Raw genomic sequence first — 13,682 nt, forward strand, 5'->3', positions numbered from 1 at the left:
TGTATGTATAGTAGCATGTGCCTTCAAGCACTGCTGCTCCCCTTCTATTAATTTCCACCTCTGAAATATCTGACCCAGCTACCTCTGTGGTACTTCTATCTCAACCCTCCCTCCCCTCACCATTTCTTCAACAACTTGTCAATATTTCCTCAAGCCTGTCCTGAAATGAACAGTTTCACTGGGATTGGCATAGTTACTAAAGCAATTGGAAAGATACCCATCGACTTCAGTGAGTTTTGCATCTTGCCCTGATGATACCTAGATACTCATCTTACAAACAAACAAAAAAAAAAAAACTCAAAAAACTCAAACAAACAAACAAAAAAACCCTAGTTTTCAAGCCCTTTGACAGGCATCAGACACAAATCAAACTGCATTGAAGTATGATGATTCTGTCTGTGCAGTTATGTACTAGGTGCAAATGAGCTTTAAAAATGTCTGAAAAGTGTGCTGAAATAGACTGAATGAAAATAAGTAGTGTCCTGGAGAGAGCTAGTGTAAAAACTCTGTTTTCCACATAGAGAAAGCTTAAATGAGCTGTTTTAAGAGATTTTGCTCTCAAATTACTTTATTGCAGTAACATTACCAAGATTACCACAATATCTTCTAGACAGTGGTAGTACAAAACTGCAGAGTTACTGGACACAGTTTGGATATGACTTTGCAGAGCCCTACTATTTCTTGTAGTAAACAATGAATAGCCCTAAGGAAACATTCATGTTAATGTTAATATTATGGGTCTTTCAGTGTTCCAGATTACATTTTTATCCAAGAAATCTAAAGGAGTATGGAATACAGTCATCATTATTCACAGGGATTTAGTTTTCATTCCTCTGCTTGGTTACTTGGTTTTGGTTCAGTATCTTTCTCTCTCTCTTTTTTTTTTTTTTCTTAAAGGTTGTACATGTATTTTTCATGTGTACTTTTATTATTCTAGCCAGATATGGTAAACAGCCAGGTATAATTATTTAATTTGCAAGCAACTGTAAATTATAATAATGGTTAGCAAGAAAGTAGTAAATGGCACCATTAAAAGTAAAAAACCACAATGCTTCAATTGAACACCAACCCATTTTGATAGGAAGTTTATAACAATTAACATTAATTGAATACCTATTCTTTGATCTACGTAATTCACATGATTTCCCCAGGAATGTGCATAACAGAAACCTACATCACTTCTCTGTTTTAATCAAGCTTAACTTTATGGATTTTTATGTAATACTTCCTTAGTATTTTAGCTTCTGCTTCCTTTAATAGACCCCTCCACTCTCATGTGATTAACCTCCAAAACTGAGAGCCAAGAAGAAAAAGAGATGCTCTTCCTAGCAGTTCAAATAATGGAAAGAAAAGACTCATTATGTTCTGAGTCTGGCAGTGCTGAAGCAGAAATACAATCTCTCTTCAAAACCGCAAGTTACGTCACAAAAGCAACATAGTCTTTTTACCTACCACCGTACCACCCCCAGACCAATAACCCATGTGGCTACATACCACTGCTAAACTAACAGGCTGAAGAGCTTCTAGCCAAAAAAAACGCAGGAGTGGTGTACAGCCACACAGAGTAATCATCCTGAAGGTAAGCAGGAGCACAAACTCTGTATACAGATCAATGCAAGTTTAAGGTTCCAATAAGGAAGAGATACAACATGGTGGCAAAGTATAGAACTGAGATGGTTAACAGCCCAAATCATTTACAGACAATTGGTAAGCCACTTAATGAAAAAAAAAAGTTTAATCACATCTCAAAATTACTATTTCATTAAATAAGTGAATTTTTTTTTTTACTTGGAATTATTAAAGTATATATAAATCACTTCTATAGTATATGCTTTCATTTTACAATAATCTTGTTATATTTGTTTTTAAAGTTACACAGCAATACATGTATTTCATAGAATCAAACTTGCTTTCACTGTTGAGACTATTGTAGCATTGATTGTTAGCTCCCATTTTAGTTTAGAGCATATGCTTCTTGTTACATATAATGCTTTGAATCATGACTGATAGATTCCACAAGCCTGGACTAACAGATCATTGTCAGTAGTCTGGGTCAGCAACAAGGCTACTATTACAACAGCCCTCTCAAAAAGAGAATTTAACAAATAGACAGAATTGCTAAGAAAGCCTTAGATACAGTTAGGCAAGAAGGGTATACAAGGCAATCTCTCTAAATCCTTTCCAATCCTTCCTTCTATGCTTTTATAAAGTTGCTGGGATATAGTTCAAACTAATTTTTTAAATTTTCTTACAACACCCCAGTGGAATATCCTTCTTTTTAGAGCTATGTTTATTCTATCTTCCTCTTTGATAGAGAGTATTGAGTGGACATCAAATTAGCATACAAAATTGATAAAAAATACAAAATATATAGGTAATGGATATACATTTGCAGGACACACCTGGAAGAACTCAGGTCTTTGTCTAAGTGCTTGTCCATTCACACTTCAGCTTCTCCCAAACACCCCACTCTCTTGAGCTGACTCAGAAATGGGTCTCAGTGTTGAAACATGCCCTAACGCATCAGTAATTATGCAATATTCAATCTCTGAACACGCAAAAAAAATGGAAACAAGTGCCCACAATAAATAGGTTGCACATCCTCCGAGTATGATTGGCAGCTGATTTCTATTCATTGCATGACACATAAGCGTATGTACTCACTAAGCCATCTCTTCCAAGCATGTGAATTGTAAGACTGCTTGACTAGGAACATGGTAAACTGGACTTGAGAAACAGGTTTAGAGTTTGTCTATTGACACAGGGAAACTGTGAATGTAAAATGAGTTAAAAATCCTGTCACTGCAACAATAGAAAGCTCTGTTGCTATGACACGTTCATCTTCTTTTCACCAAAAACGTGGTGGACAGCACCAAACAAGTAAATCAAAAGTAACTTCTGGGAAAGGCTTCTGGAAATCTGAGTGCATCATTCTCATCAAGGAGAGAGGAGCAAGAAGAATGGGCTGGCACAGTGTAGTCATTGTGACCTGCAAACATGCAGAGTCAGAAACAGCCCCAGAGTTTTACTGTTTAAGGGTGGAGGAATGGCTGAGGCACAGGGTAAAGCTTATTTATGCACCTAAATTTGACCCAGCTGCTGGAATGTAAACATGAATCCTCAGAAGGCCTGAGATGTCCCTGAACAAGCAGAGGCAGATTTAAATATACATGGGCAAAGTTTAAACCATCCCAAATGGAATTTTGTCCTTCAAAGCACAGAAATCACAAAAAACACCCCCCCACAAAAAACAAAAACAAAAACAAACCACAAAACCCAGGAAGAAAAAAGAAAAAAGAAAAAAACAAAAAAACCCACACACACAAAAACCCCCAAACAAACATGAAAGTAGACCTATAAGGAACAAAGTTGAGGAATATTTCCAAAAGGAAGCAGTATGGTTCTCTGTCTCAAGCATACAGCGGTTGGGAGGGACTGAAGAGCATGTGACAAACACTGCATTTCTAGCACTTCCTTTGTTCATTAATATCCTTGCTGGCAAGGAACCACTGAGGATGCTCTTTCTTACCGAAAATTCCACTGTTCACAACAGCAGCACAAAGGAATCGCAGTAATACCAGGTTTCACAATGCAACCAGTAACAGCAACACCCACTAGCAACCTAAAACTTTTAGGCATTTCACATAACAGGTTCGACTACACTGTTCATGTAATACAGTAACTATTGCAGCTCATGATCTGCTTGAAATGATCTCATTTCACTAATGACTGATTGTACAATCTAAATTTAATACTAATAATCCATAAATTATGGAGTTGAAAGCATCCATTTAGATGTTTGCTTGTTTTAAAACTAATTGGTTTATTTCAATGACTTTCACTTAAATGTCTTACTGCAACTTTCAGTGGCTTCAAAATGCCACTGAAAAAAATCAGTCTCTTAAAATTAGAGCAATTCAACTGAACTTCTTGGAAAGCCCTTACACAGAACTTTCCAGGTGCAAGCTATACAACAGCTATGACTGTACTACAGGTTTGGCAGCCCTAGACAAATTTCACTCATGATAAATTAAAAATTACTAGCAATATGCACACAGGTACTCAGCATTAATTAATTAAAAGCATTAAGAAAGTCAAATACAGAAGCAAAAACTTCACAAATAATCACACTATTTGTCATGTGATCAGTTATAAATTTATGTTAATCATCCAAAATGTTTCACATGTGTACAAAACTAGTTGCTCATTAAATGCTAAGCAATACTTGGCTCAACATTAGCATGCTAATACTTGGTATTAGCAATAGCATGACCCAATAAAAGTGGGCCTGTACAGTAAGAGCTGATTTTAAGGACACATTCCATATTGTGCAGGGGATTTTCTTCTTTGGACTAGCTCTCAGATTTAATCTCAAAGGCTGCAGGCTTATTAGTGGCTGGAGTGCATTAGGCACATTCCGGCAGTGCATCTTTCAGATTATACTGTCCAAAAGGAATCCAGTCCAGGTCACTCCCCAGGATCACTCCAAAATGCAAACCAAACCAGGGGCGCACAGGAGATTCATTTCAAAACTGCATTGCTGATCCAAATGAAAACACTAGCATAACACACTCGTTGCTGGATGCAACTTAGTAGGTAAAAACAAGTGTTTAAAACAAAGAGAAATCTAACTTCTGAAGGCCTGGAATGGAATTTGAGAAGAATTATTCTGGTATAAAATTAGCCTATGAGATGGAACAGAAATATTTCAAATTTGATGCAAGACCTTTACAGTCAACTTGATGAAATACAAGTCTATCACACCCATGTGGACATGAATCACTTAACTGGAACAGCATGAACGTGAAACTGAAAGCAGAAGTGTATTTTTATGACAAACCAGAGTTAGGCACTTATGAAAGTTTTAGGTATTTTAGTCAGTAACGTTCAATAAATCTCTCAGGACTGAGACAGCAATGAAACAAATTAACATGGATTCACTGAACTCTTGTCAGATTGCAAGTAGCAAGACAAATATAGAGGAAGTATTTGGTAAATTTGGGTAATCTGAGTGCACTGGTTAACCGTTAAAATAAAAACCCATTACTCATAACACTGAGGCACTGCTGGTAAAGTGCAATAATTATGATGATAGTAATCGCTGCCTCAAGAATGTCCAAATGTGCATTGCAGTAAGTCCTCTGTCACCCCATCTCATCTAGTCAGCATGTTCCTTTAGTGCTCATCTTGAAAACAGCTAAGCACAGAAAACATAAAGAGGTTTGAATTATATTCTTGAAGAGGAGTACATGCTTTTTGTACTTTTCTGAATGGAGATATTAGCTGCTGAATATGGTTTCTTCAGACATTAAATCTGAACTGCATCTCCCTCCAGCACCAGTGACATGATTTGTGCCAAAGAGAACTGTCTCTTACAGAACTTGACCCTTAATATTTCTACTGGACTTCTCCATCCTCCTCCCCACACCATTTAAAATTTTAAAAAAATATATATATATGTATATATATAGAAAAAATCTAGTGGATTTCTATCATCTAAAGAGTTATCAGGAAGTTCTTATAGTTAAAGTGCAATTATCAGGCTCAATTTCATTAAGAGGGTAGTAGCAGTAGCAGTAGTAAATAGTAGTGAGAAAGCTAAATATTATTCACTTGTTATTCTAGGTTACACTTAGTTACACACAAGCAGAGGTAAAAGCATTTCAAATACTTTAGAGATGACAGTCCTCCATTGTCAAAAACATGGCCCGATTCTCTAAATGGTTCCATGTTCACTGAATTTATCTCTTGTATTCTATGGATTATCCAAACGCAGAGGACTTAATGAAAAAAGTCAACCCATAGCCCAGGCAATAACCATGATACGACCTCTAACACATGAAACCTTTTCCTTAAAGCAGAGAGGGTAATGGTCACTAATCGTCAAATTCCTTGCTTAGGGACATTTTTTTGGTACCTACCAGTGAAGAAAATACTTGATTACAGCCAAACTGAAGTGGTCTGAATGTAGAGATTACACTATTCACTGACTACATTGCACAGCACACAGGTGTGCAATGAGCTAGTCACAATTTGGTTTCAAGGCCTGTGGAGCTATAGAAGAGAAACGGCATGAGCAGGGTCTTGAACAAGGGTGCACAAGTAGAGCTACACTTTGGGAAGGATGTGGAAAAAATAACTAAATGCTTGCAGAAATTAGGTTAAACTTTAGCTTAAACCTGTAGCCTGTACCTTAGAGCAACAGTCTCCATTGGCACAGATAATGGTTTAAAGACTGAAATTAAGTACTCATATTGCCACAAAAGAAGACCCTACGATTTCATTTGATCTCTCTCATGGCACACATAATTGTGGTGGGGCAAAGTCCAACAATCTCAGGAATACTTATGCATTAATTCAATAATGAACTAACAAAGAACAGTGACAGGGCATATGTTGAGAGGGCATGCTGGTTAAAGTAGCAGTCTTTAAAGTTGCGAAAGCCAGAGCACACCACATCTGTAGGCCAAACTATGTCTCAACCCAGAATTTTCACCATATCCACAACTGATGCATATCCCTGCAATCTGCCTAAGTCTTATTACTTTTGTCTGGTTTTTTAATTAGGTTGTGGGATAGCTATTTGTTGGATATTTAAAATTCAACTGAAGTCTCTTTTCCTTTCACAGAAGAATACAATTTGGCTTCAGCATCTGAATTTACATGATAGAGAAAAGAAGCACTTTGAAGCTCTGGAAGTTTTGATGATACCTCACAGAACTACAGAAGAGAAGTTTGTTCTCAGGTATCTACACCAGTTAAACAAATATTAAAAGCATACTACAGCATGCTGTTATCAATCAAAAATTCTTTCTCACTAGAATACACTTAATACTTTATTATACATACAACATAAGCCAGTTTTCTCTGATTAAGTAATCTTTATTTCTAGGTGGCCACAGATTTGAAGTACCTCACTGTAAATATATGGAGTCATCGCATAAATACAATGAGGTGAATCTAAGTAAAGTAGCAATTATTTTAAATTATTGCAGAATTTTCCAAATACCTCTAGCCTATTTCCAGAAGTACTATGAATTTCAACCACAGCTTTTAAAATTATTGATGAATTCTAGAGAAGTCAGTGTAGTTTCAGATGTTCTGGGGGCAGTAGAGGAAGATTAGGGGGTGTTGAAAGTGCCAAACATACTATCTTAGATCTCCAGTCCTGGAATATCTGGACTACCTTACCCTGTAACTACACACTGCAAAGCTGACAACAGAAATGCTGGAATATAGACTGGAAATGTTATGAACTCACCTCTTCCTCTTTCCACCCCCATTTCCCCAACAGACTTAAGCTAGAAAAAAGTAGCAAATAACCACAGCTATCCTTAAACCTAAGTTCATTAGAATAAAAATTACATATTTGAGTGATGAATTCTGGAAAAAAAAACACAAAACAGCCTTGGCTTTCTATGAACTACACACATGGTTTAAAATTGAGCCTGTGCCTTGAAAGGTGTGGCCAATGAGCAAACCTGAATCAATATATTACACTGTTTTGTACCTTACTGATCCCTGAGAAGGTAATTTCAGAATCCTACACCTCAACAGCTGTGAGCTGTAATTGTGTCACTGGGATTTTCTGCACATAACTTTTCTCTGGACAGATCAGTATTTGTTTCCTTACTTTTCATAAAAGGAACAGCAAGTACTGAATAAGACTATTTTATAGTGAAAACTCAAAGTGGCACTGTAAGAATGAGACCACTTTCCAGGCTAGTTAGCTCACTAAGTTACAACTTCAGTAACTTGGATGTATGGCCCACATGCAGAATGTAACCAGCGTGACCACCTGATCACATGTCAAATAAAAACAACACACTGAAAATAAACATGTATCACAGCTATTGATGTTTCTGACAAAAACATGATTCTAACAGATCAGCTCTGTATGCTTGATATTCTGTATCTAATAATTTTTCTTATTTTCTTTTTACTGTTTAGAAGTTATGAGTCATTCTCTAAGACAAAAAACAAACAATAAGTCAATTTAATATGTATCCCTGCCAGAACATTTTTTACTTAGCTACGGATACTTTCTGGTTTCTCAAATGAGTCTTCAGTTTTCATTTCACACGGCTATTGACTTTCCAAGTTACAAAAACAAGACTGCATCTTTAATCCACAGTTGCACAACTGTGCTACCAGGCGCTGTTCCAGTTAACCAGTTATGAATAAAGTCACAGTTTTTGAACAAGCTTATTTGTCTGTTCTTCAGAGACTTTTTAAACTCCTGTCAGAATTCTGGAAAACAAAATTGTAGTTGCAAACTGGAAAAAAAAAAAAAAAGTCTCCTCTTCAAAGACCAGGACACAGGAAACAAACATACTTCCCTACCTTGCAGATAACCTATACTACACCTTGTCAAGCTTCCCTATATAAAGGTGATCAGAATATCAATGTATTTTGTGAAAATGCAAACAAGACATCACTTAAAGAACTTCTCTTCAAGATGAATGTACTTTCAAACAACCTTTTGAATAGCTGGCACAAAACAAGCTTACACTCCTAGAAATTGGTTTCGACTGAAGCATCACAAAGTAATCTAAGAACAAAACAGCAAAGTGACCTCCAACTTGAACAATGTTCCTGCTCCTGGAACAACCTTTCTCATTCTACTGCAAGACCTGGAAGAGCTTTACAGGAAAGAGCTTCTAAACACAAATACAGAGCTGAGAAGCAAGAAAGTGATTTTAAAGGAGCAGCATCTGCCTCTGAATGACTGCAGTTTGTCAAGTACTGAAAACCAGTGCTCACAACAGTGCATTTATTCTTTTCTTTTTCTTTTTTTTTTTTTCTACATAGGAATTTCTGGTTAAAACTCTAAAGAGGTGTTACAGAGTTACCGAAGAGGGGAGGAGGGGGAGGAGGAGAAAGAGAGGGGTTAAAACCCACAAAACAAATCCGTAAATGTATCATTCAAATAAAAGGTGCAACAATTACAGAGAAACTTTAAAGCAACTTACCTCGAGGGAGAGAGATCAAAGCGCTGTTTTCAGTCGGAGCTTGCTCTGGCCCTTCAGGCCCCGGAGGAAGAGGTTCTCTCACTTGGGACATCTGCCAGCTCTCTCACCGAGTAACAGACAGCCTGCACACCCCTCCAACAAAACTAACGCGCGACCCTGAAGGAACAAGCAAACGAAAGCACTCGTTAATGTATTTCGTGCTGAAAACTCGCGGCTCGGGGGTGGGGGACTGAAACTGAGCAGGGACAGCAACGAAGCAGAGGCAACTTCGCGGCGCTGCGGCGGGCGAGCCTCCCGCCCCCAGCTGCGAGCACCCGCGGGGCCGGGGGGCGGCGGCTGCGGGGCGGGGGCGGCCGAGGGCTGTCAGCCGGACGGTCGGGGGTGCCCGGGGCCGGGCTGTTGGGGGAGACCCGGTCGGAGGCGACCGGCAGCGCGGCGCGCCCTACCTCTGCATTTCCTCCCGCTCCGCCCGGCCCTCCTCCGCGCCCCCGCCGCGGGAACTTCGCGCCTCCCGCTGCCGTTCTGTTGCCCCGGCGGCTGCCGCCTCTCCCGCCGCGCCCGCGGGCCTTCTCCCTGTGCAGGGCCGCTCACACTCTCCACTCACACCCGCTGTCCCCCCGCCGCCACAGTCACTCCTTCTCCATCATTTCCGGACAATGAAACATCCCACTCCCGCTGGCGCGGACGCGGCTCGCGGCGGCGGTCCCGCAGGTCCTGCCGCCCGCCAGCGACGGGCCCGCGGGCTGGGCTGGGCGAGGCTGGGCCGGGCCGGGTCCTGGGGGGGAGCGGCCGGCGGAGCACCGCGCTGCCCCCCGCCCTCAGCTGGGCCTCCAGCCGCGGAAATTCCCCCAAGAGGCCGAAACCCGTCAGGCAGAAACAGGGAAGAAGGAAAAAAAAAAAACATCTGAAAGGGAGGCTTTCATGCCTGCACAGGGTTTGCAGCTGTAGCGCTTGGCAGCGGTGCAGGGGCACTTAAAGGTGCAGCCGCGGGCTCACAAGTTGCCCGCTGCGGGGACTGATGTCTGCCAACCAGTTGCGCCTCCGCAGCGGGGTCAGCGGGCACGCGGAGCCCCGCAGGGCCCCAAACCGGGCTCCCGGCCTGACACTCCGCTTCTGAGACCGGGTCCAGGACAACCTAACCCTCCCCTGCACCTTAGAGTGCAAGAGTGTCTAGGAAATGGACTTTAACGGGGGCATACTGAAACATTCAACAGGAAGAACAGAACAAGCATTTTCCAAAAGTACAGTCCTAAAGTGCAAACTACTCCCTCTGCTATCATCTGCCAAGTGGTGGTGGTACCTGTGCTTCCTCCACGTAGGAAATACCTTTCTTTCCCATGGCACTGATTGATTTTATTGTTAGCATCATGCTCTGTTCTTGCACACACCATAGGGTAATGCAGTTATTGCTCATGTGGGTGGTGGTATCCACCCACCATGAGCTGCAAGCTTTACCTTGCTTATGCTATCACAGTATGTTACTTTGTTGAAGTGCGTCCATGTTAAAACTTACACTTTAAAAGTGACAAGCAGATTTTTTTATTATGGTTTAGCAAATATATTTTACTAGTATGTCTCATTACAGTGTACAGCCAGGTATTTTGCATAAACAAACACAGGAAAACAAAATAGGCAAGTTATAGACAATTTACAGCCTAACATAAGAGACTACAACTGATGTATACTTATTGATATCAAAAGTGCAAAGGAGTATGCTCAGCTATTAAAAGTTCACTTCTTAAAGTTTAGCATTTCCCCACAATGCTTGCAAACCAACCAGGGTAGAGCATAAGTATTGAGTAGGAGCCAGCTCTGTGTGAGACTTTACACACGTCAGGGCCTTGTTTCAGAAGTCATCAACTTGCACCACTCTGTAGCTTTATTACTGGTTGTTATTGGTTCAACAGAGAACAGGGTGGTGAAAGGTGCGTATGCTTTGCCCCAAGAAATACAATCATTTTTAAGTATTTCAGTAACCTAAGATGTTCTTTGGTACAACATAATCTTTCTTTAAACTTTTTCATTACAAAATGGAGAAGAAATGTTTTATTTCGGGAAGAAGCTATGTAAAAAATCCATTTTGGGCACACAAAATTATTATTTTGCTGCATAATAATAATAATACTGGTCTCAATATCTACACTTTTCATCTACAAAAACATTGCATAACTTTCCATAGTTCCTTCTCTCCTTGCTGTCCTGGGGCAGAGCGATTGAGACATAAGGTAGAATGACTTACCTCAAACTCCCAAGTGAGTCAGGAGCAGAAGCGAGGTTATGACTCATACTCAATCTACAAGCTTGTATTTTTCCCTCTGAAACTGGAAGTGTAGCAGATGACAGTGGGAGGAGCAAAAAATTAGCCAACCACACCCTGCCTTCAAAATATTTCATTGGATAATCAATGCCTATGAAGACCAGATAGTATCTGGGGTTGGTGTTTGGTGTTTTTTTAACCTTATCTATGAAACCCACATGGTTGCCTCCATGTCATTCAGTTTATCTTCTTAAAAAAGATGATGGGATGAGCTCACCCTGCCAAAGTTCAACTGCGTAGCTGCCTACATAGAATTTAAGCAGCTAAGTGAATGGAAGAGGATCCAGCTGATACTGCAACTGGTGCAATGGGATATAACCCAGGAAAAATCAGATTAGAAAAAGGTAAGAGAATTCAATATAACTGTCGTGGTTTAACCCCAACCAGACAACTTGTTCACCCACTCCCCCCCCTCTTCTTGCCCTCCCCCTACTCCTGGAGGGACAAAGAAGAGAATCAGACAAACTGGTTGGTGGGCACAATTCACTAAAATAGTACATTAAAGATATTGTGCAATGCAAAAAAAAAAAATTACATAAAGACTGTGATGATTGTAAAAAGATAGGTCCAAATGTGGACACTATTAATGAGATACCACAGACAACTAAATTCCATTGACATAAGCCAAATATGCAGCACTTCCTGACAGTACAACATAGTTTTAGCAAGTACACAGCTAATCTAAAATAATGGTTTTATTATTACTTTCCATTAAGATCTATATAATTTTAAAATGTTACTGAAGATTCTTAGGAAGTGAGTAGTTCAGACGTTAACAGCAGCCTTTCAAGCAGGCTACAAATATGAGATATGCTGTATCTTACTACAGCAACCAAGTTACAAGCTGTTGCACATATGTATTCCAATATGCTCTTTCATTGCTAGATATAAAATTCAGGTATGGTCTTCTAGACAATTAATGGCAGATTTGGGGGTAGATGTGAATAGAAGTTCAAATACTGGTAAGTAGGTAATAAATATAGTTTGTAGGCAGGTAGAAATTTTCTGAAAGAAAGCAAAACAAAACACAAAACCACCACCACAAAAAAAAAAAAAAAAAAAAAAATCCCACCCCTAACCAAAACCAACTAAACAACAAAAACACCTCTGAGGGTTTTTCCCTGTTAAAAAAAAAAAAAAAAAAAGAAAAAGAAAAAATTAGAATCTGTAGAACAGATTCCTATTAAAAGTGCACAAAATGCAGAATATAATCGTATATTCTTCTGGACAGATTTGGTCATCGCTGCTTTTTCGTCTGAAGTCCCACGCAAGCCATACGATAGGTTTTACCTCCAACCAAAATAGACTTGTGACTGAACATGAATATGTTTTAGAAAGGCACAAGATACGTATTTAAAGTAAGCCTACAATATCACAAAATTAACTGATGCAAGGGTTATTTACTCATATTACAAAAAACATGAGCTATATTTCTAGCTTGAATTTTTCAAGGCAAACTTTTAGTCTTTGAGGTTGTTTGGATATCAGATGGGTTTCTTGTGGAGGAAATTTTGGATAGCAGAGTTGCTTGGCTCAGCGGCACTGCAGAAAATTTGTGCATAACTCTTCAAATAAAAAGATTTTATAAAAAAAAGTTCTGCTTACACAGTGAAGTGATTGTAACTATTACTTATGCGTCAGTGCAGGGGTAAGTACCCAGATTTCCTCCCCACCATAGCACTTATCTTTCACTCTTCAAGGCTTATCTTATCTTTCACTTCTTCCTTCCATCAGCAGGAACAGAGGAAACTGGAAATATTTTACATCCTTCGTAACACCCTGGATCACTTAAACAGTTTTGAAAGATGGACTGTAATATTTAATAAATCTGTTTGTGATTGTTTCTACCTTAGTACCCGTGAGTTCAAGTTATCCTTCTGCTATGTCTAAGAACACAATTTTCAACTTTGTAATATACATTTTAACATATGTCTGTTACTCTAAACTTCATAGCTCTTTTCAGTATGGGGATCAAGGCAGGATCTCTTTCCTAAATATTTTATAGTGCAGCAATACTAAAATGGGAAGACTTACAGTTGAAAGAGCTAAATAAAAGACGTGGAGTTAAAACCAAATTATATTATAAATTAACAGTATTAGCAGTGAAGCTTGCAAATTTGTTTTGTTTTGTTTTAAATTTCAGTCAAAATCAGAAATACACGCAGTATATGCATAAAACACAGTAAAAGGGAATTTGATGGTAACTACCACGCCTGTTTTGGAGTACTTTTGATTCCTGGTGTTCACGGCCTAGTTTGTATATTAACCCTCTCCAAAACATCCTGTTTCAAGCCATGTATTTTGTCATGCAAGAACAGAGCTGGATGCAGCTATGGAAGCATAACCACTGAAGTGTTGTGGGATTAATGGTGCCTAAGGCACCAGCTGGTCCT

The 13,682-nt window shown here is 39.4% G+C and overlaps 1 protein-coding gene across 6 annotated transcripts in view; it reads right to left on the reverse strand.

The window, feature by feature from the left end:
* The window catches only part of MDFIC (MyoD family inhibitor domain containing), a 53,008-nt gene extending 41,648 nt beyond the window's left edge, over positions 1–11,360 (reverse strand). For 2 of the 6 annotated variants that reach the window (XM_061373064.1, XM_061373061.1), the window contains exons 1-2: positions 11,212–11,359; positions 8,973–9,128 (exon numbers count right to left, since the gene is read on the reverse strand). In XM_061373064.1, coding sequence (XP_061229048.1) covers positions 8,973–9,063 — 91 coding nt within the window. In that variant the 5' untranslated portion in view covers positions 9,064–9,128; positions 11,212–11,359. Of the gene's footprint in view, positions 1–217; positions 283–8,972; positions 9,129–9,418; positions 9,499–9,576; positions 9,721–11,211 lie in introns of those variants that run through there. The other 4 variants (XM_061373066.1, XM_061373063.1, XM_061373062.1 and 1 more) reach the window with 4 other exon arrangements.
* Between the last annotated feature and the right edge of the window lie 2,322 nt (positions 11,361–13,682).

This window comes from Neopsephotus bourkii, unplaced genomic scaffold, assembly GCF_033783945.1.
Source record: "Neopsephotus bourkii isolate Nb327-2 ecotype Australia unplaced genomic scaffold, CSIRO-AGI_Nbou_v1 NB_1624, whole genome shotgun sequence".
In the NCBI taxonomy this organism is placed as follows: domain Eukaryota; kingdom Metazoa; phylum Chordata; class Aves; order Psittaciformes; family Psittacidae; genus Neopsephotus; species Neopsephotus bourkii.